Source organism: Callorhinchus milii, unplaced genomic scaffold (genome assembly GCF_018977255.1).
Source record: "Callorhinchus milii isolate IMCB2004 unplaced genomic scaffold, IMCB_Cmil_1.0 Scaffold1, whole genome shotgun sequence".
NCBI lineage: Eukaryota > Metazoa > Chordata > Chondrichthyes > Chimaeriformes > Callorhinchidae > Callorhinchus > Callorhinchus milii.
This window is the reverse complement of record NW_024704742.1, coordinates 55,237,104-55,261,686: the sequence shown is the minus strand read 5'-3', so window position 1 is coordinate 55,261,686 and position 24,583 is coordinate 55,237,104. Positions and strand designations below refer to the sequence as shown.

Below are 24,583 nucleotides of genomic sequence, written 5' to 3'. Positions count from 1 at the left end.
AATTTCCTTAAACCATAAAAGTTTATCCAAATATAGCATTATTAAATTGAAATTATAAATATGAAAATGAGCTCCCGATACGCTGCATTGATGAGTCATAAAGGAAACGCTCCAGGGATCCGACTGGCTTTTCACAGTCAGTAGATGTAAAAGCAATTTGATTATCTTGCCGTTGATGATAAATCATAACCAAATTGGTAAAGAGAAAAGTTTTCCCTAAACAGAAAACACAAGAACATACAGAGGCAGAAATTAAACTAGTCAATACCCTTCACATGCTTTTTGCTTGGTCTATATTTTCTAGGAATAGGAAGGATCTGAGGTTAAGGCTCTTGAGAAGACTGAGGTGCTTAATATGAGGGGGAGTGACAAGTGAGATAGTGGTCAACTCTTCCCTCTGGTAGAGATATCCAAAAAAGGAGATACAATTAGAGAGCTCCGATGGCTAAAAGTGAAATCAGACAGATGTTAAATCTCGATTTGAACGATTTGATTTATTCCTAACTTATTCGCATTTTTGATCAGGCCCTAATTGTTTCCTCCATCAACCCCATAAAGGAGCTCTTCAGCTTTGCTAATCCTGAACAGAACCAGAATGACCTCTGCTTCTGGGAGAACTGAACTTGGACATTCCTGTAAATAGGATCATTTTTCAATTAGTCACATCAAATATTTGTGCTAAATTTGGAGCAAGCTTTTGAGAAGCTATGAAATACTGGAAAACAGCCAAACAGTTGTTACATCCATCCATCAGAAAGATTTTGAGGCTGTGTAAAGGGGAATGGGGTGTCAACACACCCAAATGAATTCAAGCCTCAAGTGAATAAAGCGCAGCAATCAGCCAGAAATATTATAGAAGGTTTAGCATGCATTTGGATTGGGTCAACTGATAGCAGTCCCGCCTCCGGGTCAGGGGATTGTGGATTTGAGCTCCAAATCAGCACTTAAATTCATTGTCTAGGAGGACATTGTCTAGGAGGACACTCCAGTATCATAATGAGGAAATGCTATATTATCATAAATGTTCGACTTCAGAGATGTTACCTTACGATCAGTACTTTCTGCTGCAATTATTAGGCTTTAAAGAATAGGAAATTCCTCCAGTTTCCTGACAAATACTTCTTCCTCACCAAACTACATGGTTTGTGGGCCAATGATGGTGAAAATGAGCAGCAGCATTTTCCTATATAACTGCATTTTGGTGCTTTGAGAAGTTTTGATGTGATTAGGAGCCATATCAAATGGAAGTATTATACAGCAACATCCAAAATGCTGCAAATCAAACTTTGAAAGTTGTTACAAATTCATACCCAGACAGCTGCGTTAAAAATGTCTGTACCTGTGAGTTGCGAAGCTGATTGTGAAACCGTTGGATCAAATCATTCAACTCTTCATTGAGTTCTGAAGTTATACTTAGTCCTGAAACACTTCCAGTTGTTTCAGTTACAACTATTGGAAAAAGAAAAATATTAATTTGTATCTACGTGAGAAACAAGAAGATATGCACAACAGAGCAGCAGGGCCAACCTTTTTGGTTGGCCAATGAAATACATTTTTCTTTATTGAATTTTTCTTCATTTATGGCTGCACCATGGGTATCATGGATCAGTAGCTAAGGAACCAAGGTACTAAGTTTGGCAAGGTCTTGTCTGGACTGGTGTGGGTGTTCAGCAAATCTCTACATAATACTGGAGCAGTGTCACCCCTAGACAATAAGCACTTCTCTAAATCTACTCAGTCTAACAGTGAATATTTTTTAAAACTGTACCTGACTGAAATAATTTCCAGGTTCAATAATTTTTTTCCATCAAAATGTTATTTTCCTCCAACTAATTCCTCAGTATTTTTTTGCTGATATACATTTTTCCAATGGCCTCCTTGCCGGTTTCCCCAACTCTACCATTCTTAAAATCCTAATGATTGAAAACTCTGCTGCATCTGTTCTCATCCATACCAGGCTCCAAACCCCCAATACCCTGTTCTTGCCAGGCTCCACTGGCTCTCCATGACAGAACAGTTTTGTTTCAAGAACCTCATTCATGTACAAATCACTTAATGCTCCAGCATCTCCCTACCCCTCCAACCCGCTGAAACCCCACTCCTCTACCCGCCCACTTTGCTCAACTGGCTCCAGCCTGCAACTGCCCCATTCCCACCACTTCACCATCAGCAGCTATGCTTTCAGCCACTGCTCCCCCAAATCTTTGGAACTCTGTCTCAATCCCTCTGTCTTATCCCTTCCTTGCCAGACTTCAGATTGCAGCTGAAGCTCTCCCTCTTCAACCGTGTCTAGTCACTTCCCTTTTCTCTGGCTCAGCGTCAAATTCCGTCTACTATTAAGCGTACTGTGACACTATCCTGTGGGAAGGGCGTTATATAAATGCAGGTTGGTGTGGTATATTACGGAACTGAAAGAAACTTAGTGTTACTAGCCACAACATATGTAACTACAACCCCAAAAAAGTAAATTGTGACTAAGGTTGGCATTTTTCAATTTGGCAACCAGCAGCATTTGAATAATATTGCAGTTAACAACTGACTGAAATGTATTGATTGATCCTCTTATTAAACCAAGCACAACATAATAATTATTCTTGCATTTGATATAGGGACTAATTTTTAAGTGTATTCAAGATCTTATTCATAGGCAAATACAGCAGCTAATTTGCACACGCTGCACAAACAGCTAAGTGAATGACCAATTTATCTTAAATATTGGTGCCTCAATGTCATAGGATCTTTAACATCCACTTGAACAGGGAGATGGGTTGAACGGTTTGTCTGAAGAACACCTCCAACAACAGTTTCTCCAGCAATGCACTGGAGTGTTAGTTTAATCTAGGAGCTTAAATTTCCAAACTGGGGCTCGATAAAGAAAATTATTTGGTTTAAATAAATAACTCTTCCCTCATCCAAACTATTCCAGCAGTGTCTCCCACATTTCAGATTTCATCTTGCATCAAGAGGGAACTTAGTGCATTGTTAAATCAGTCAAAAGAACTCAGGAGCTGGCACAGAACTGTATGAAGCACTGTATTCAATTGTGATCGTCACCTACCCACTCTCCCCGGCTTGACATCAACCTCGACATGTTAAGACACTCCAAGACAGTACCCACACAAAGAGCATTTTTAAATGCATGTTTTTGGTAAATTTCCCACCACAAAATCCTCTTTTATGGCTTTCTCTCATAATTGCCAGTTTTCATTATAGAAAGCTTATTAACCAAATGACTTAAACGTTGGAATCTGATTCTGCATACCAGACTCATCCATTCCAGCTATGGTCTGCTCGGCTTTGTTTTGCAGTGCCAGAAGTGCTGCCTGTCTGCCCTGAAGTGCCCTTAGTTGCTCTTGTTGTTGCAACATTCTTTTCAGAAGTTCATGTTGCTTTTTCAAGTTCTCCAACTCTTCTTTTGCATCATGACGCTGATCATCTGTCTGTAAAAAACATAAATGAACTAGTCAATACAGTCTGCAGTTTATCGAAAAACGTAATATGCAATTTGTAAAATATTTGCAAATAAATGAACCACAACTTTGTACCAGAATACTGTATTGTTTAATTTCTTACAAAATAAATGGTTGTCTGCAACACAACAATGAACAAAAATCACTAATCAATAAGCTACTTTGTTCAACATGTTTAACGACAACCCCTGTACCATAGGGCATAAACGAGAAGAATCCTTGATTTGCTCTCAGATTTGAAGTGCTGTGAAGAATCAAAAGAGAAAGGATCACAGATCTGATAGTAAACATTAATTTTCTGATTTACCAGTGAAGGAAATGAAACAAGTCTGGAACTGAAGTCTGAATTAAATTCAGACACTCACTTTGAGACAAGAATATAGGGAGGCTACTATGCCTCTCAAATAGCAATGCTGGTAAGTAACCATGAGATATAGCTCACTCAGTTATCTATGGAAATACTTTTAAAAACACAAGCCTTTTAAGATGTTTACCATTATTTGTTATGTCACTTATGTGACCTCTTCAGTGCTACATAAAAGGGTTGATTTCCTAAAGCTTCAGTTTCAATGCAGAAAGTCTTTTTCACAATTTATGAGTAAAGAGCTCCAAGGAAAAAGAACCCATCAAAGCTGACCAAAGTGTCACTCAGTCAGACACCTAAATTAGTTAATTAAATACAGACAAAGGGGCAAGTGTCGTAAATGTAGATTTGCTACAAGATGAAACAATTTTCTCAATACCCTAGAGGCAAAGATATGGTCAAAGGAGAAGTACTTTGCAGTGGTAGTTTTTTCATGAACTTGAAGCCTCATCTCTGAGGTCAAAGTGCCAAGAAAGGAAAACATCCTTGAAATCAACTACAGCCAAAACTTGTGGTCCATACAATGCACACTGAAAAGGAAATAGCTTCCCTACACAAGTTTCTCAATGGTGAAGTTTGAGAACGACTGTGCTTCTTGCTCAGTCTTCACTTGCTGGCTCGGAGGATACCAGTTTTTAGGAAAATCTGACTCAAAAAAATCCTCAAATTAACTGGCCAGCTTCTCAGGCTTCACAATTGAGAACATCACGGGAAGGGGAGGGGGAAAGGCAAAGGCAAAGGAATGCATTGAAGTGATAAATATCACATAGAGCACAATATTTGATCCAAATATGAACAAAATGAGTTATGAATCAATAATTCACTTTATGTATAATTGCAGAATAGGTTAGTTGGTGGAGGTGTGACATGTTTGTAATAAAATGCTGAGGACAGGGGAAATTAAGCAATGGACACAGATCTTCTTTTTCTCCAAGAAGCAATTTTTTTGACAAAGATTGGCTCCAGAGGAAATTTCACACACCTCAAATCCAATTTAAATCAGAATCCCAATTGCAAAACTTTAGTACCCATGTTTACACAGCACGACCATCTCCCTCATCTTCTCTTTTAGTAATAAACAATGTACAAGTGTTCATACTTGATGTAGTAGGGTGTGCGTGAAGACTGTAATATTGACAAATTCTCAGTGTAAAACGAGAACTTGAAATAAATGATATAACATTTATTTCAGCTGGTACATTTTTGCCATCCTTTAAATTCCAAGTGTTTATATATTAAATTAGTTCAACCCAACTCTTTCACTCTTAATTTTAACATGCAATTTTACATTCTCTAATGGCAGAAACAGTGTAAAATGTTCAAAGTAAGGAAGGATCAGGAGAGGGTTAACTGTAAGATTTGAAACGATTAATGCATTAGAAGTTTCACAGACTATGCAATGAAATGGTACCTTGGAGGAAATTCCATGCTCTTGGCCATTAATCCTATTATGCCAGAATCGCCTGTCATTCAGACCAAGCCTGTCAGTTTCCCTTTTTGGAGTTGAAGTAACTGAAGAACCCTGTGCTTGTGAGGCTGTATTTCCTAGATTGTCCTCAATGCGGGGCCGAACTCTCAGACTATGAGATGCCTCCTTTATCAAACAGTTTAGTTAAGACATTCGTGAATAATTAAATCACTAACGAAAGCTTTAAAAAAACAGCTTTTACACAAAATCTGGTCTAACTTTAAACACACTTCCTTCACAACAAAAACAAAAGGTGAAGAAAATATTTCAGCGTAACCTGTCGTCTCAATGCTTACAACCTAGTACTAAAATTTAGTCTGCATTTTATAATTGTCTATTAACTTCAAGTATTTTAAAACCAGTTATTTATGGAGCTTATCAATAAATACATTAGAACTTACCGTGGCATCTGATGCTTCAGATTGTACATCTATATTCAGAGATGTGCTATCAGCCACAGATCCAGAACCAACAGCTGAATCTGTTGTGCCGACTTCATCTTCTTCATTCTCTCTCGCCTGAAACATTTTAAATTGAAAAATCAAGTTAGCAGATTCATGCAATAAATTTAATGATTTTAGTTATCAATGACACAGAACAATAACATCTGCTACTGAATTATTTTACTTCAATGGCATTTTCCCCATTTCCTATGCCATTCATTCTCATGGACTTTCAGCAAGATCACCAATCAACTACTTCGCTGAAAGCAGAATGTTGCTGTGAATTTGCACCCACTAGGCACTGGATTTAGATTACCCCTAATTTAGGATAGATTACCCCTAATTTGGGATACTTCATTATTATTTAGAATAAAAGATAGAGAGATGAGAGAGAGAGGGGGGGGGCACTGAATGTATTAAGTATTAAGTGAAAGTATAACTCCTGATGGCAGAATTTTTTTTAAGTTAGGACTGCCACCAATTTGCATTTTACATATCTAATTATCCACACTGTTTATCCACAATAGTATTGACCTCAATTAGTAATGGATGTTTTTTAATTGTCAGATTTAAATTCCAGGTGTCCTGTAATTTAGTGGCTAAAACACCTGGTAAGCAAGATGACCTGGGTTTGATTTCCAGCAGGGCGAAATGTTGGGCAAGTTTCCTTACTCCACACACCTCTGCTTACCTTGCAGCAAGTAGAACCAACTTGTTTAGTCGACTGGCGGATCACATTTCTGGGACTAATAATCCCTTAAAAAAAAGATAATTTGGTCACCCAATCCATGTCTGTTTGAGGGACAATGCTATGCACAATTGGCTGCCGTGGTTTGTCCAGTCACTACACTTTACAGCACTTCCTCTCGTGCTTTGAGATGTCCTCCTGATGTGAGAGGCACAAGATCAAATTTAAGGATGACTATTATTAATAGTAACCAATGCTGGAAATGGATAAGTGGATGTGGATAGCAATCATATCACATTTAAGTTGTAATATATCCCATGGTTAAATGACCTGCTAAAAGTCTATATTCACAGAATAGCCACCTGAGTATCTGTGAAATTGTACCCAACAAGAGCCACCAACATCAAGTGGTGAAAAGGGAAATGGAGGCTACAAAAAGCTGTAACCCATATACAAATAGGTGAAATCAGGCTGTACAGGCAATGTGGGAACTCTTTGCCTTCATTGTGAAAAGTATACACATTTTTTAAAAAGCAAACATACCAGCATCTTCTGCAAAAATTTCATGTAAGACTTTTCCTGTTCTTTTAGATGTTCTATCAGCTGAGACAGACGCTCCACATTAGCAGATCTTTCATTTTTCTCCATAAGATCATCTCGCATGGAACGAGCTTTGCAGATATAATCACGAATCTGAATAAGTCTGCTTACAATCTATTTGTCAAAATCCAAACATAAGTATATCTTAAAAGGAGTTGTGTGATATTTTTTGTTGGTTTTATTCATCATGGTCAATCTTCTAACACATTGATGTCAAGGAACAATTACCTTAACCACCTGCCTCTTTCTACTAGATATCTGTGACTGACTGAATTACAGTCAACCCTAAATCAATTGCCATACATTATCTAAGAAACAGCTTGACAAAGACACTCAGCTGCAGTCTGTTCCACATCACTGATTTATTTATTAAAAATATATATATATGCACACTTGAATTTAAATTTACAGCACAGAAGATGGCGATTCAGCCCACCACATCTATACTGGCTTTGAAAGAGACATCCATTCAGCGCAATTTACATGCCTTTTCTGCAATTTGGACCAACAATCTCCCAAATAAGATTGATCATTCACTTCATGGATATTTGTGGGACATTGCTGTGTTCAAATGGACTGCCGCATTCACCTACACACACAATCTCTGCACTTTAGAGAATATCCAGAGAAGCGGTTTGGGATGTCCTTCCGACGTCAAAGGTGCAATTCCAAACGTAAGAATTATTTATTGTTCATTATATATATATACCTGCAAATTATTCCTTTTTAGATAGCCCACCAGTTACCTCTTGAAAGCCGACATGGATTCGGTCTCGACCACCTCAATTAGCAGGGCATAGTTGGCACACAGTTGTACAAATGCTAAATTAAATCTATTATCTTACAATCAGAAACTGCCAAACTAAGTTGTGCATCTTGTCCTCCCTGAAGAATAAGTTAACCCCTATAAGGAAATACTGTGGAAATTTGATAAGCTTGGGTGCAAAAGAGAGAAGAGAATAGAAAATGCAAGGGAACAATGCTTCATAAAAACATCTTATGCTGATAATTACCAAATACAAGAGGATAGAAACTTTATCCTTGTAAGGCACATAGTTTCACAGCCATCTTGGAGTTTCAGAAATGTAATTTTGTTGTTGTACAAAAGGAATACATGTAAAGTGGTATCACTGCTTTACAATTATTAATGAACATTTACTCAAGAGTTCCCGCATCACCTTTGATGTGTCTACTTTACGAATTTAGTTTAAAATGTGTTTTGGAGCTTTGTGAGTACTTATTTCAGCAAACATTTCATAGAAAAGATTCAGAGTAAAATTGAGCATCAGATGCCTTTCAGTACATCTGTTCTTCCAAATGTTAATCTCTTTTTACAAAGCTCCTAGATTTTTGGTTTTCAGTTCTCCCCAAAGTTACACTCACGGAATTTAAGTTAATGTAAAGTGGAAAAAAACTCATTCTGCTAAAGCTTGCACCAGTGAATTAGCTTATCAAATCATTTCCAAAAATGAAAGGAGGTATGCATCAATGATAGATCTTATTCACATTGTTGCCTGAAATGACATTTACAAATTAACTTCCTGTGTTTTTTTTGTGTAGGACAGTGAATTAGACTTTTCTTCTCTGCACTCTAAGAGTTAATCCATCTCACACTGAAAGCAATCTCTCTGCTGTCTGCTCAATGAAATAAGATTGGGCAGAGTCCCCCCAGAGTTATGAATCCACAGCAGAAATACACCCAGAATTAAGCACCAACTGGCACCAGCCCTATATCAGGGTTTTGAGGTCATAGTACAAGTTCACTGGAGTGTGAACCTGTACTGTAACCTCACGATGCTGATGTAAGCCTGGTGCCAATTGATGAAGTGCTGGAGAGCAATGCATCGCCAGAAATTTTGTTCTTCAGATTTTAAACTAGTCTCATCTGCCTATCCAGGTGGACCACACTGGTTGAAAACTGAAGAAAGTTTCTCCAAGTGTCCTGGCCAACACCCCCCTACAAAAAAGTAATTTACTTATAATCACTGTATGTAGGATATTGCTGTGCACAAACTGGTTGGCATTCACCTACAAACACATAGTCATTGCACTTTTACAGCAAATACCTGTGAAGCACTTAGAAACATTGACTTTATAGGCAGTTTCAAATACAAGGATTATGATATTCAATAATTCACAATTTATTCTGAGACACTTTACAACTGTAGAATTAATGTTTTAATCAAACTAATTTATTTGTATTACTTCATCACCCAGTCAAAAGAAAATATACACTATTTACATTACTTAGGTTGCCTCGTTTACCTACATTTACAGTCATGAAATGAAAAGCACTGCACTAATAATCCTTGCATTTGGTATAGCGCTTTTCACGTCTTCTAGACGTCTCAAAATGTTTCAGAATATGCTGCAAAGTGAATTGATTGTATATTTGTGGGCAAATGCACAAATAACAAACTATCACAAATGCAAGGATTATTATTATTAGCCAAGAGAAACTAAGATTAAACTTTTAATTAAACCACTGAAATATCATACCTGACTGCTCTCTATAGCAGGTTCTCCTCTTTCATCTGCAAGCGAGAGCTGATCAATTTGCAATGAATCCTTGGTTACAGAAACAAACAAATCCAGTCTTTGAGCAGTAGTTCTCGTTTCTCTGCTTCGTGGACTTAACATGGGTGCTTTGCTTTTATTGCTGTTAATCTGCTGTTGGAGAAAGTTGAATGGCTTCCTATTTTCAACAGGTGGACGTTGGTTGTTAGCAGCAGTCGCTCGACCATGAGAATCACTCCCAATGCTCCGCTAACCAACAAATGTTACAATCAATATGCATTCAGTGTTAAAAAAAACTATAATATGATGTATCTGCATTTCTATTGTTTCCTTTATAGCCGAGTCAGTCATCAAGTAATCTAAGAGTTATTGAACAGAATTAATCAAGTGTTCCCTTAAATTAGTCAATTTAAATTATAATTGCTCACAAAATACAGATAATATATTCTGTGAAGCACTTTGAGACGTCTCAACGACACGATAAGACTCTATATTAAATACAAGGGTTATTATTATAAAATTAATTTAGATTTCTGGTTAAATGTAGATTTTGTACCATGTACACTTTGAAGCAATGAATAATAATAATCCTTCAATTTGATATAGAATCTTCTACACAACTCAAAGCGCTTCACAGAATATACTGTAAAGTGAATTGACTGCATATTTTGTGGATGTATAAACCCTTCACCAATGGTTTCTTCACAAATTTCACATGAAGAGAACAGTTAGCAGTTTTAAGATTTAGCATACAATGCAAAATTACACTTGTATAGCGCCTTTCATGTCAGGAGGACATCCCAAGACGCTGGACAGTCACCGATTTGGACCCATGCTGGGGGTTGGGATCATGGAGGGTGCCCGAAGAGGTTTTTGAGACGCACCTTGAAGGAGGCAAGGGAGGGAGTGAGGTAAAAGGAATGTGGGATGGAGTTTCAAAGCGTGGAGGCAGAGAAGCTAAAGCCTGACCTCCGATGGTGGAACAGGCCACAGTCTACTGAGCGGAGGTAGCGGAGAAGTTGATATGGGGTTAGCAGGTCGTAGAGGTAGGAAGGAGAAGCTTGTGGAGAGCTTTGAATTTGAGGACAAGGATTTTGAACTATCCTCTGGGGGATGAGAAGCCAGTGGAACCGGGTGAGGGTGATGGGGCCTAATGCGGGAGAGGACATGAGCTGCAGAGTTGGCATTTTGCTTTTTGAATATTTCCGGAATGATAATCAACTGGGTATTCAGCAGTGGTTAGGTCAAAACCATGCAAATCCACTGGACTAAAAACTGCTCGCCTGAAAACTTATTTCCTCCTTCAGTCTGCATATAATAGACTTCAAAAATGTACACGATTTCAATGAATCGTTGCTTGTAACAAATATTTTGTGTGTTTTTTGCCATCTTCTATCCTGTATTACTGTCTTGCTACACTCTAAGACTGTCAATGACCACGTGTTGAAAGAGTTTCAGTTGCTGAAACTTTAAAAATGTTCTTCCCAATTGTCGCAGGGCAATACAGCTCGCTAAAGAAGGAAGGATGGGGCAAGACAGAGGGATACAGGAAGAGTGTTCCAGAATTTCAGGGCGTAGTGGTTGAAAGTGCAGTTACTGATGGTGGAACGGAGGGCATGAAGGACACGCAGAAGGCTGGAACCTGTTAAGCGGATGCAGCAGGTAGTGGGTTGGGGGGTAAGCAGGTCAGAGAGGTAGGGAGATACCAGGGCATGAAGGGATTTGAAAACAAGTGTGAGGATCCTAAAATCGATGGTGTGATGGGTGTAAATCATTACACACATTTACACAAGAAATTATGGAATTACAAGAAGATATGTAAACTTTCCAACTGTGGAAAGTCCAAGTCAGAACCAACTTATCAATTCCCAGATGGTTACTGAAGTTTACAGGTTTGGACACCTTCCAATCAACATCCATGACTGAAAATCATGCCAAGCAAAGTCACTTTCATGAAATTCACTCTTGTCAGCCCGATGAGCCCTGCGAACACAATACCTAAAATATGTACCCACAAGAAGGCAATGAAATACAATCTGTTTTTTAATCTATTCATTATAATCTATCCTGAATAACTTTTTCAAAATTTTGGCACAAGTCAATCATTGTAANTTTTTTTATAGCAACGTTATTTTAACAGCTTCCAAAATCTGATGCTAATTTTATTTGTAAAGCTCCTGGCAGCATTCCCAATTGTCTTGGGCCAAGGAATACAAGTCACCTGAGCACGATTGGGCAAGTGCAGCACACCTCCCATTTCTACACTGTAGATACAAGCTGACAATATTACTGAATTAATACAGTAACTGGTCTTAACTACTTAGGTACGTGCAAACGCATTACTTTTCAGGAAAGATGATTTTGTAGGTTTTCAACTCATGGCAAAAAATGTTACTTCTGACATTTCTGTAGCTTTATTACTACCTTAATAGAACACATTTCCATTAATAAAAATTATTGAATGTTAATTCTGATTATTGCATGCATAATTCCTTCTTTTTTTCATTTTTAGAAAAGAATTTGCATCAATCTAGCACAATCTATCTTTTTACTACCTTGATTCTCAAAGTGAAAGCAAACTCAAACTGGCAAGACCCCAACTAAGCCTTAGGCTAGTTCAACTTCTCAAAACTAGGAATTCAATTGGAAAACCCCATTGTACAAATAAGTTTACTATATCATATATTCATTTTTTAAAATAATTTAAAATACACAAATTGTTTAAACGATATCAGTCACTAACATTTCGAACAGTTGATAAAATAACTACCAAAATAAAACCTCCAAAAAAAGCTTACATTTACATACCTCATCTAAATCACTGAAGTTTATTCGCTGCTTGAGCCTCTCAAACTCTGCAGAGTCCGGAACAGAAAACTGAGATGGATGCTTTGTGGGTGGATAAGTCTTTGGAGTTTTTGTCCTACGGCGCCCAACCCCGGGAGAGGATTCAGGAGAGATATCATTTGTAAGTCGGCTTTCACTGCCTGCACTTAGCTTTTTCTTGTTCTTCTCAGATGATCGATTCGCTTTCTTATACTGAAGACCCCAATCCTGTGAAAAATAGGACATATATGTTCCATCTCTTTGACCTTGGCCCTTTACAACACGCTGGATTTTTAAAATGGTAGCACCATTGATATTTAGAAAAATCAAAAACATATTATGAAATGTTTCAATTTCCTTTAGAAAAAGACACCTGAGATTATTTGAAGAACTCCATTAAAAGTATTTTATACTTTTTGAAATTGCAAACAGAGTTAAAACATAAGATACGAAAACTTTAAACAGATCAATTTTCCATTTCAGAGCAACAGACCCTGGAATATTCATAATAGCCATTAGTGGATAAGATTGTTACACAATGACTGAGCTGCAGCAGTTCAGTAAAGGATTTATACCTTGCTCTTGCACCTCGTCTCCGCAGACAGGATTGCAGGATTCAAAAAGAAAAATTCTTGCTACAACAAAAAATTCATTGCAGCTGAAGAATATTCAACATTACAAACTCTACTGAAATAAACTCTTTTAAGTTAATTATTTCAGTTATAAAAATACTCAGTTACTACTAATAACAGTGAAACTTCATTATGTTTAGTTAGAATTCAGGATTGCTTTTGAATAAAACTGGCGTGAAAATGCGGTCAATAAGCCGGCCAGTTCACTTAAATAAGTCAGTGGCGATCTAACCACACAGAAGTAGATCATTTTAACTTCTCAATACTAAAAAAGATGATTGGGTCTCTACTGAAGTAATTCCCTGCACATTATGAACGTGGAAGAAGTGATATCAGCAGTGACCTGAACCCAGAAAATCGCCATTTTGTCGCACAGAAAGCTGGCCATGCGCAGGAAGCTCTGTGCATTGCACAGGTCAACGATTGTGCCCCATCCAAGCTCTGTTTGAGAGTTTATGGGGCTCTCTTCACCACTATGTAATAAAAGGATCTACTGCATATTATGTCCAGAGCAATGTTCCAAAACATAATTCCACTTACGAGTCATGAGAGAAGCTCTCAAATGCGCCACGATGTGTCCCATGGAGTTAACGGGATGCCACAGATTCAGATGAGACATGCCTAACAAAGTCAAGCTGATCTTCAGCAACTGAAAGTATTGGTTACAGCTAAAAGATCCTTCTAATTCTTCAAGACATGGAGCAGCAAGACATGTCCTCCACCCTACAAGCTAAAGTCCAAACTAAGAGAGTTGAGCTACCTGGAGCACAATAGAACTGAAATTGATTTTAGTGATTCTGACTGGCAAGTTTTACAATTATTCATCATGTTCTACGTACAGATTTTATCAAGACCTTGATGTTGCAAAGAAAGAGAATATGCCAACAAGCAACATACTGTAACATTGGAGTATTGTCCTAAAATAAACATAGAAGTTGCTGGGAGAACTCAGCAGGTCAGGCAGCATCTATGAAGAGAGGAAAGTGAGTTAACATTTCAGGTCGATAACCTTTTGTCAGTTCAGTTCTGACAAAAGGCCATCAACCTAAAACATTAAACAGATTGCATTTATTTAGATATTTCAATTCAGTAGATTTAAAGTCCTGAAAAAAATAAGTAGCCTAATACAATTTCTACATCACTACAGATTCATAAAAGTTTCACTAATTTAACATTAACCTAAATTTTTTTAAACCCCTAATAAAATAATTCTATCTTACCCTGTTATTAAGTCGATCATCGAGACTTCCACTGTTCACAGTACGGTTGGGCAAGTCTTGCCCTTCAATGCCTTCTTCAAACAAGGGAGCGCCTCCTGTCGCCATCTTTGTTCACTAAATATCAAAGTCAGTATTTCAGTTTTTATATTTAACAGGCGAGTACAATATCATTACAGCATATTCTAATACCATCAGAAACATTCTGCATTAGATATTAAAAATTGGAATCTATTATAAAACTTTTCATTGACCAGCATTTTCATATGCTGAAAACTCAAAGAGTATCTTGTGGGTTTTGCCCCCAAAATATACAGCCAATTCACTTTACAGAATATTGTGTGATGCGCATTGAGACATTGCGAAGACATGATAAGGCGCTGTATCAAATGCAAGGATTATTCTTATTATAATATGAGGAGTTGAAAAAATTATACATTCAGTAGTCACATGTAAGTTGCTTTCCAGGTTTCTTTCTCAACCTTCATATTCTTTAATTAGCAATTTTGCTGCGTTAAATACATATCTTCACGGATACTATTACTAAATCATCCGAATCAATGAACTCTCCTTTTTTTTTAAGTATCGCATCTTCTCAAACGTTTTTATACCTGCAGGTTTCACATACTAATCTCTTCTTAAAAAGGAAATGCAATATTAAGTATTATTTACAAACAGCAAATGGATTTCCAGTAGTTGCTAAGATCAAATTGTAAAACGAAAGAGCAGATTCTAAACCACCTTGCTTGAACAGCGGGGGGTGGGGGGGGGGAACATAATTCACATCATGTTTATACAATCATGAAAAAGTTTCCCGGTTTTCAGGGGTGACAATACCCTATTATAATGATGTTTTGCCACTGCATTTATCATGTAGTATTAATAATAATAATAATCCTTCAAGAAAAACAAAACAATTAAACTGGTCACTTCAATCCATGACTGTTTGTGGGACATTGCTGTGTGCAATTGGCTGCTGCGTTTCGCCCACAAATATACGGTCAATTCACTTCACAGTGTATTCTGCGAAGTGCTTTGAGACGTCTTCTAACTGAACCAGACCAGAGTCACATGAAAGTTCACAAAAAGCACTTTGAGACGTCTCGAAGAGGTGAAAAGCGCGATATCAAATGCAGGGTTTACTATTACTACGCAAATATCCTTCACACATCCCGACGTGATGCTACGTTACATATCCCGTAAACTTTTAACTCGCGGTTTGTTTTAAAAAACAAGTAAAAATTAATCAACATTCCGGGGCCGGGGTTTCGGTCGTCGTTGACAACCCGACTCTCAATCGTAAAAACAAGTACGAGACGTTCAATTCACACCATTGGCTTCGGACTAAATCAGAGCGCAGTAAAATGAAAGTTCACAAAAAGCACTTTGAGACGTCTCGAAGAGGTGAAAAGCGCTGTATCAAATGCAGGGTTTATTATTATTATTATTATTATTATTAAGCATCGAAGGATGAATTGTCACGGGAAAGAATCCAATGGAAGGAAGTATGTTTTTCCCAACACGGTGGAGTTTGGGACAGTTTGGAGCGGGAGGGCGCGGAAAGCAGAACAAGACCTTTCCCCAAACCGCCCGTGTGGGGCCGAGGCCAAAGCGCGGCTCCCGCCTGAGCGGCGGCGGCGGGAGCACTGGGCGACAGCGAACCCGCCCTCCCGCCGACAAACCCGGGCCCTCGCACAGAAGGCGGACCGACAAAGCCGTTGAGAAGCGGCCCCGCGGGCCCCCGGACTCCCTCCCTCAGCCCAACTGGTACCTGCGTAACGGGGGCAGCGCAGCCGCCAACATCGAGAGGAATGGATCCCCGGTCACAGCTCGTCCGTCACTCGCCGCCGCCCTCTCTCTCTGTGTGTGTGACTGAGAGCCAGTAACGGTCGCGGCCGAGCGGCCTCCAGTTGCCGGGCTTTGCGGGGCTTCTCCCGCGTTAACCCCACAACCGTGACCAGTAACTCCTCGCCTCCGCTAATGGAGCCGTTACTGAAACCATAGAGACGGAACCGGAAGAGGGGGGGGTGGGGGGGGCGGTGCACGCAGGCGCAGTAGCCGCCGCCGCCGCCCGCCACCATTTCAGGCTGAACCTGAGGCAAACTTCCGGGTAGTGCCACCGCCTCCACCACCCGGAGATCAAACACTGCGACCACCAGCATCGCTCTGCCGGTTATTCACATTCACACCCGGAACAACTTCGCTTTTTTTATTATGCACTCAACTGCTCCTCTCTACGGATCATTGATTTTCCCAGAAACTGGTTCAGTTTTTCAAAAAAAAATTGTTGGGGGGGAGTTGGATCAGATCCGAACCCACAGACATAGGGTTTATTTCTCCATCTGTGAAATGCTCAATATAAATTACAATTCTGATCGTTCATTCCAAATATTTGAAAGTATAAATTTTAACCTGTAAAATCATAGAGTATTACAGCATAGCAACAGGTAATTTGGTCCATAGAGCTTGCTGTTTTTTTCCTTCCAATGAGCCTCACAAGGGGGCATGAGACAAAAATAACCTGTAGAGAGTAAACTTAACATATTGGGAAATGTGACCACTTTTGTTTCAGAATACCAATCCTGTGCAATGCGGTGGTTTACCATACAAACACATACAAATATTATTTATATTTAAATTAACTGGTAGAATTCTGCACATAGCGATTGCAAAAAACATTGTTTCAGACTTAAGTTTCACTTATTTAGAATAGCAGAACATTACACATGTGTGTACCCAACAAAACAAAGAACCTCTAATAATTTAAATGATTTTATAATATTTAAGACTGACTCAGTCGGTAGTATTTTTGACTCAGAAGGTTATATGTTAAAGCAGGTGTGTCCTGTGTCAGGATTTTGAGCTTACAGTCTCTAGTGGGGGAGGAGTGGAGGAGGGATGGGGAAGGGGGAGATAGTATGAGTGTGAAAGAGAAGTAAGAAAGGAGGAGAAAGAGACTGTGATGGGGGGCGGAAGCAAGAGAGGAAGAGAGCAGAGATTGAGAGAGGGGGAATGTGAGAGTGGGGGGGTGGGAAAGAGTGTGAGTGTGAGAGTGAGGGGGGAGGAAGAGTGGGGAGATAGTATGTGTGTAGTATGTGTGTGAAAGAGAGGTAAGAAAGGGGAGTGAGAGAGAGATTATGTGAGGGGGGAAGGAAGAGAGATTGAGAGAGAGGGATAGAGGGAGAGAGTGATTGAGAAGGGGAGATGGAGTGGGAGAGGGAAGAGAGAATGTGAGAGGGTGTGAGAAGGGGAGTGAGAGAGAAATTGAGAGAACGTGTGAGAGAAGAGAGTGTGTGTGAAAGAGTACGTAAGAGAGGGTAGAGAGAGTGATTGAGGGAGAAGAAGAATGAGGGAGAGGGGGGAGAGCCGAGAGAGAAAGGGGAATTGAAGGCAGTGTTTCGTGGTTCACTAACAGGACCGACGATCAGTTTCCCACCAAGGGGGATCGAGGGCAGACACAGAGTAACGTGCCCTCTCTCTGGAGTTCCATTCCTGAAGTCCCTCAGAATCCCTCCCTCCCCTCTTTTAAGGCACATTACAAGCTAACTCTATGACCACGCTTTCTGTCACCTTTTCCCTTCCCCATCCCACCTCTCTCGGCTCCCACCTCCAGCTAAGGTGCCCAGCCGACAGTGTCAAGATGTCCAACATGAACAAGGTGCTGTGTAAATGTTTTTGGAAGGGAAACACAAAATATTGCTTATGCAGCCCGCAAGTAGGGGATCCTGCCCAAAAGATTGGACCACCCTGCCATAAACAATATGAGATGTGCAGCTTTAACCCACAAACTTCTTACTCAGAAGCAAAAGTGCTACTAACCAAGTCAGGCTGACTCAACAAAATTTGTAGAGGAATAAGAGACGAAATCAAAATTGTAGCTGCTCTCTAAGAACTTGTAGCACAAAATCATGATTTTCTGAAATATTCTTTTCTTCAAATCGTTTATTCTTGCAACATAGTTGTCCAGGCCCTAATTGTTAAAATACTTTATGCAGTTTCTCTGAAAAGGAGAAATAAAGAAGTATACAGTGAACAGGCTGGAGAATGGGATTAAGGAGAGGTGCAGAAGAGCCAGGTGCAGGCACGATGGACCAAATAGACACCTTCTGTGCTGTATATGTCTATGGTTCTATTTGTCAACCAAAGCATTCAGCTACTGCAGAATTTTCTGATTAGTAGCACCAATAAATCACAACCCTTGGGAGTTAAACCAACTAAGCAGAGCTCGGCAGCAATAATCACAGTTTAGGTCGGGAGTATCTAATTCGAGATTCCTATTTCTACTTGACTAGGATTGTGGAGTCCTGTAGTGGTTGGAACACACGCCTCGCAAGGAGAGACTTGGGTTCAATTCCCGGGAGGGTGAAATGTTGGCCAAGCTTCCTTACTCCACACGCCTGTTTACCTAGCAGTAAGTCGGAACCCGGTTGTTAGTGGATTGGCGGATCACTTTTCTGGGGGTAATAATTCCTTAAAAAAAATAATAAATTGTCACTCAATCCATGACTGTTTGTGAGACACTGCTGTGCGTAAATGGCTGCCGCATTTTGTTCACAAAATACACAGTCAATTCACTTTACAATATACTCTGTGAAGCAATTTGAGACATCTCGAAGACTTGATAAGGCGCCATATCAAACGCAAGGATTATTATTATTATTAAAATCTTAGCATGGAGAAAATGATTTTTTTGAAACGGCAAGAAGAATCCAGACATGCTGATCAGAAAATTAATATTGTAGAGGAAATGAAAGGTATTCATTATTGAAGTGGAACATCAGGATGACAGCAGTGTTCACCACAAAAAATCATGCACTCAACTAACAATGCATGAAGAAACAGATCTGCAAGGAAAGTGGTTGAATACCATTTTCTCCAAATGCAATGTTCGGCAGGTGGTCCAAACAAGTTTAATGACGAGCAAAGAATAAGTAGTGTTCATCCATCATGCCAGGAGGTCGAGCAGAGACGTACTACAGTAACGAAACATCCTTCAGAATCAGAAAAACCTGTGATACAATGTTTTGCCCTCAGGGTGCTCAGGGTTAAGAAACAGCAAAGAGCAATGTTAGTAACTATTTGGCTGTTAAAGCTAGCAGCTATTTGAACCAGATAGTTTATCATATTTCTTGGTAATAGTCTGGTTGCTGAGGTAAATGTCTGTCCATTACTGAAAATCCTGTCATAAATGTGGATGAAAAAGTTTTGACTGTTTTTATATTTATGTGCCTAAAACAGTTTCATAATGCAGTAGTCATCTCACCTCAGGAACCAATAACATCAATCTACACGAATGCAGCCTCCACCTCACAGCGCCAGTGTGGAACCTTCAACTCTCAACTGCCGTTTAATTTCCACATCCGTTCTCTGCCCTGTTCAGCTTTCCTCCACCTCTGCAACATAATAATAATCATAGTAATAATCCTTGCATTTGATATAGTGTCTTATCACGTCTTTGCACTTCACAGAATACACTATAAAGTGAATTGACTGTATTGTGTGGGCAATACATGGCAGCAGTATCCCATAAACAGTCGTGGATTGAGTGACTTTTTTTATTACCCCCTGAAAAGCGATCTGCCAATCGACTAACAACCGGGTTCCTACTTACTGCTAGGTAAACAGAAGCGTGTGGAGTAAGGAAACTTGCCTACCATTTCGCCCTGCCCGGGAACAGAACCCAAGTCCTCTCGCTTGTGAGGCAAGTGCTCTAACCACTCAGTTACAGGACTCCACATATTGCCCATCACTGCCATTACTTCTCGACTTTGGCTACCGAAAGGCTTCTCTATACATTCAACATATCCAGGGTATATTATGTCAACTCTCTGCTTGCTGGACTTCCCAACTCTTCCCTCCACAAGCTGCAGACCATCCAGAACTTTGCAGTTCATGTCCTCTCATGCACTAGGCTCCGCAAGTATACAATCCCCATCCTTGCCCAGCTCCAATAGCTTCCCATCCCTCAGAGGACTGAGTTCAAGAACCTTGTCTCACTTTTAAATCCCTCCAGTCTTGCTCAATTCTACCTCTGCAATTTTTATAATTTTGAAATCTAATCAACCTGCCCACTCCCTCCATTCCTCAAGCACTGGCTTGCTTCATGTCCCTCGTCCTACCTGCCCCACTATCAGGAGGTAGGTTTTCAGCCTATCCACCCCTACTCTCTGGAACTCCATCCTGTAGTTCTATCGCCTTGCCCTTTCCCTCACCTCCTTCAAGATCCGTCTCTTTGTCCACGCCTTCGGTTATCTTTCATCCTGCCAGCACAACAACAACAACAAAATTACATTTGTATAGCACCTTTCACGTCGGGAGGACGTCCCAAGTCGCTGGACAGAGTTTCAGACCCGAGCTGAGGGTCAGGGTGGGGGAGGAGGGGGGGGGGGGCAGGGTGGGAAGCGGGGAGATCGAAAGCACGGTCGAAGAGGAGGGTCTTGAGGTGGGTCTTGAAGGTGGCGAGGGAGGGGGCGAGATGGAGGGACTGTGGGATGGAGTTCCAGAGGGTGGGTGCAGAGTGGCGTAAGGTCCGTCTGCTGTTAGTGGGGCGAGCAAGGCGGGGGACGTGAAGCAAGCCAGAGCCCGCTGAGTGGAGGGAGCGAACAGGATGGTAGGAGCTCAGGAGGTTGGAGAGGTAGGGGGGAGAGTACAACTCCACCTGCGCTGAAAAGCCTCAACTGTCCAGTACCTCGGAGTGTCCTCGCAACGTGAAAGGCTTTATATAAATGCAATTGTTATTATACTCTTCTGTTAAAAATAGGGCAAAATAAGTTGTAATACTCTATCTTACCACTGGATGGCAATGTATTATATTTTCTAATAAATTATACCTTTCTGTTGTCCTTCTACAAGTTACGTAATAATTCTTGCACTTGATATAGCGCCTTATCACATCGTTGAGACGTCTCAAAGCACTTCACAGAATATACCTGGAAAGTGAATTGACTGTATATCTTGTGGGGAAAATGCAACAGCCAATTGCACACAACAGTGTCCCACAAACAGTCGTAGATTGATTGACCAAATTACTATTTTTATTTATTTATTCTTTTGAAGGGATTATTACCCCTGGAAATGTGATCCGCCAATCGTCTAACAAACGGGTTCCTACATACTGCTGGGTAAACAGAGGCAGGTGAAGTAAGGAAACCTGCCTAAGGTTTCGCCAGGAATCAAACCCAGTTACTCTCGCTTGCGAAGCAAGTCTCTAACCAATACGCTAGAACTCCATGGAGGAACTCAAATATACTATATACCACTTAGGCTGAACCAAAAATATACACAAAAGTTTGTTCCTACCATCAAATGTGTTGTATAAACAGAGTGTCAGGAAGCATTAATTGTACTGATGTTGCACACAATGACACCTGGAACAAATCAAATTCAGCTCATTCCTATTTTAAATATAATGGCTGGGAAATTTAAATAAAGTCACTTTTACATCTCTTCAAAAACATTTTTAAAAACACAGCAAAGCACGAAAATGAATGGGGGAGGAGGAGTGGGTTTTATGTCTTCCCAACCTGATTGAAGGTGGACAGAACATTGGTGGATTTTGGGTTGCAGCAAGAGGTGGAAAAATAAAAGTTGGCCTAAAATCCACATACATATGGAAGTTGATCCCATGTGTGCGGATGATATCACCAAGAGGGAACATGTAAATGAGAAAAAGAAGGGGTCTGAGGATAGAATTGCAGTTGACAATGCACAGGTTGGAGAAGCCATTGGAGGAGACAAAGTGATAACAGTGGGTCAAGTAGGACTCTCTCAAGTAGGTGAATGGGGTCCCATTGATTGGATAAGGGAGGAAAGTGATAGCGGAGGTCTATGTTGAACACAGCAGAGAGGCAGAAGGAGCCTTGATGGCAGAAAGAAAGAAAACATTTGTAACTGAGTGCAGTCTCAGTTCTGTGGGCACAGAGGAAACCAGCTTTAGGGGCTCGAGCAGGGAGTGGACGGAAAGGTGTGAGTGAAGCTGGGTGGGAGCAACGCAATCCAGGGCTTTAGAGAGGAAGGGCGAGTCTGAAATGGGCCAGGAGTTGGCGAAATTGGATCAAGTAATTTTTTTGAGGAGGACGAATACAGAAGTTTTACGGGGGAGGCGCCGGGGGAGAGGGACAGGCTGCATGTATCTGCCAGCAGGAGGCAGAGGGGGGCAGTCCAGTGGTCAGCAGTTGGGTGTGGAGGGGATCGAGGGAGAAGGTGGTGGGTTGAGGCCCTGAGGGCAATGGCACGGGTTCACCTGGCAACAGACTATACCCAGGAGCAACCGCCTGGGCCCAGTGGGCAACCTCCTGAACCCCAATAGCAACCACTGGAACCCTGTGGGCAGCCACCCACACCCAGGGGGCAACCGCCGGGGCTCAGGGGGCAACCGCCGGGGCTCAGGGGGCAACCGCCTGAACCCCAATAGCAACCACTGGAACCCTGTGGGCAGCCACCCACACCCAGGGGGCAACCGCCGGGGCTCAGGGGGCAACCGCCGGGGCTCAGGGGGCAACCGCCGGGGCTCAGGGGGCAACCGCCTGCGCCCCCTTCCGTCCACGAGCAGCGAGTGGCCAGTGGTCACTTCACAGAGGGACTAGCTCCTGAGCGCTTCGGGATACAGCGCTGTCAGCTGCTGCGTTACGCGGTTCCCGCCCCCTTCACTTGGCGGATGGTTTCTCCTTCAACCCCCTTCTTCACCCCAAAGCTGATGCCGGGCCGCGCGGGCCGGGCCGGGCCCACCCGACCTGACACACCACATGCACCGGCCGGCCTCCCTCCCTCCCTCTCCCTCTCTCACTCGGTGGGAGTCTCCGCGCTGTCCTGTCCGCGGGGCCGCTCCAGGCGCCGGTATTTTCTCGACGCCCGTCCAGCGTGAGCGCGCTCCGCCCTCGGCAACCGCCAACCGCCGACAGCACTGCGCCTGCGCGCTCCTCCGCCTCCGCCGACAGCACTGCGCCTGCGCGCTCCTCCGCCGCCGCCGCCGCCGCCTGCACCGCGCCTGCGCGTCCCGCCAATCCGCAAACGCACCGGGTGTCACGTGTCACCAAGGCTCGTGTCTGAGGTGAGGCTGGAGATCATCACCGCCATCAGTGCAGGTGTTAACTCACACCTTCACTGCATAGGCTTTCACTTCAAATTCCTTTCACGCCCTCTGACACCCCCATAACTCCCCCGAACCCGCTCCACCGGCTCCACCTTGTCCCTCGTCTCTCAGTTTCTCTGGGTCGCTCGCCACCTCTCTCCCTGTCTGGCTCCCCTTGTCCGTCGTTTGCAGCTATCCTGCCCCGAAAGCTTGGGAACGCTCTCCTTCTGCTTTTCCCCCCTCCTTCCCCATTTGCAGATTGGGCCTGAAGACCTTCCTCTTTGACCGTGCTTACCGTCACTCCCCCCCCAGCTCTGGTCTGGTTCTGCCAGTGTTAAGCGCTCCGAGAAGCTGCCCCATGTGCGGGGGCTGTAGGAATGCTCGTTGTTGTTAATGTATTTAATTCCCTTTGAAGGGCTGCTATGGACTCAGCTACAGCAGCCATTTGTGGTAAAGCATTGCCTACTGCCCTTTTTTCTCCCCCAAACATAGTGCCTCTCTACGTGAGTATCTTTGTTGCTCAGTGTCACTTCCTCTCAGTTTCTCTGGGTTTCTCTCCATCTCTTTTTCTCCAATCTCAGAATCTCTGGATCTGTGCCTGCATGTCTTTGTATCTCTTTCAATCTCTTTATATCTCTGTAACTCACATTTCCTGCTGCTGGTTATAATGAGCACATTTGAAATATTTCAGTGCAACATTTTAGGCCAACTTACTCCTCCCAACTGTCCACTGGAGTGATTCATGTTTTGCCTGAATTCCTTGTTTAGACTACAAAAAAGAGAACAACTCCTAAAAATCCTCAAAATATATAGATTACCATGTCCAATTCCACTTGGGGAGTCTTACTGTGTTTGTTGATTCCTTAATGGTAGATAAGTACTGTATAAAGTCAGATATTGCACCATTTAGGTTACTGTAATCATTAATTAAGTAATCAATAAGCTTGATTAAATAATCCTCTTTGGGGTCGAGGGAAGTGTGGTCTCCTTGGAGTTAAACTGGCTCCAAGGTGATGTGCTTGGCAATGAAATGTCAGAGTCAATTCACCCCTCTGTGCTGCCATCGCTTGTCTGGTTCCTGAGCCAGGCGGGACCGTAGTACTCTGGGGCACTGTTGATAACAGACCAGCCAGCCTGGATGATAAGTACAGCATGAATTGACAGACTGGTCAAAGGGGGCACGGTGGTCCTAGCTAGAGAAGCAACTGTAAGCTTTACAGACAATGCTTTCAATGGCAAACCATGCAGTTTTATTAAATTCCATGAGTACTCCATCTCACGCCCCTAG

The 24,583-nt window shown here is 41.6% G+C and overlaps 1 protein-coding gene across 7 annotated transcripts in view; it reads right to left on the bottom strand.

Moving 5' to 3' along the window:
• pcm1 (pericentriolar material 1) overlaps positions 1-23,125 on the bottom strand; it is a 64,733-nt gene extending 41,608 nt beyond the window's left edge. For 4 of the 7 annotated variants that reach the window (XM_042342278.1, XM_042342269.1, XM_007892808.2 and 1 more), the window contains exons 1-12: positions 23,011-23,125; positions 21,525-21,592; positions 20,438-20,485; positions 19,489-19,618; positions 14,229-14,342; positions 12,359-12,604; positions 9,533-9,799; positions 6,977-7,147; positions 5,704-5,820; positions 5,246-5,428; positions 3,263-3,440; positions 1,340-1,449 (exon numbers count right to left, since the gene is read on the bottom strand). In XM_042342278.1, the coding sequence (XP_042198212.1) occupies positions 1,340-1,449; positions 3,263-3,440; positions 5,246-5,428; positions 5,704-5,820; positions 6,977-7,147; positions 9,533-9,799; positions 12,359-12,604; positions 14,229-14,333 (1,377 nt within the window). In that variant the 5' untranslated portion in view covers positions 14,334-14,342; positions 19,489-19,618; positions 20,438-20,485; positions 21,525-21,592; positions 23,011-23,125. The other 3 variants (XM_007892812.2, XM_007892810.2, XM_007892809.2) reach the window with 3 other exon arrangements.
• Positions 23,126-24,583: the final 1,458 nt, after the last annotated feature.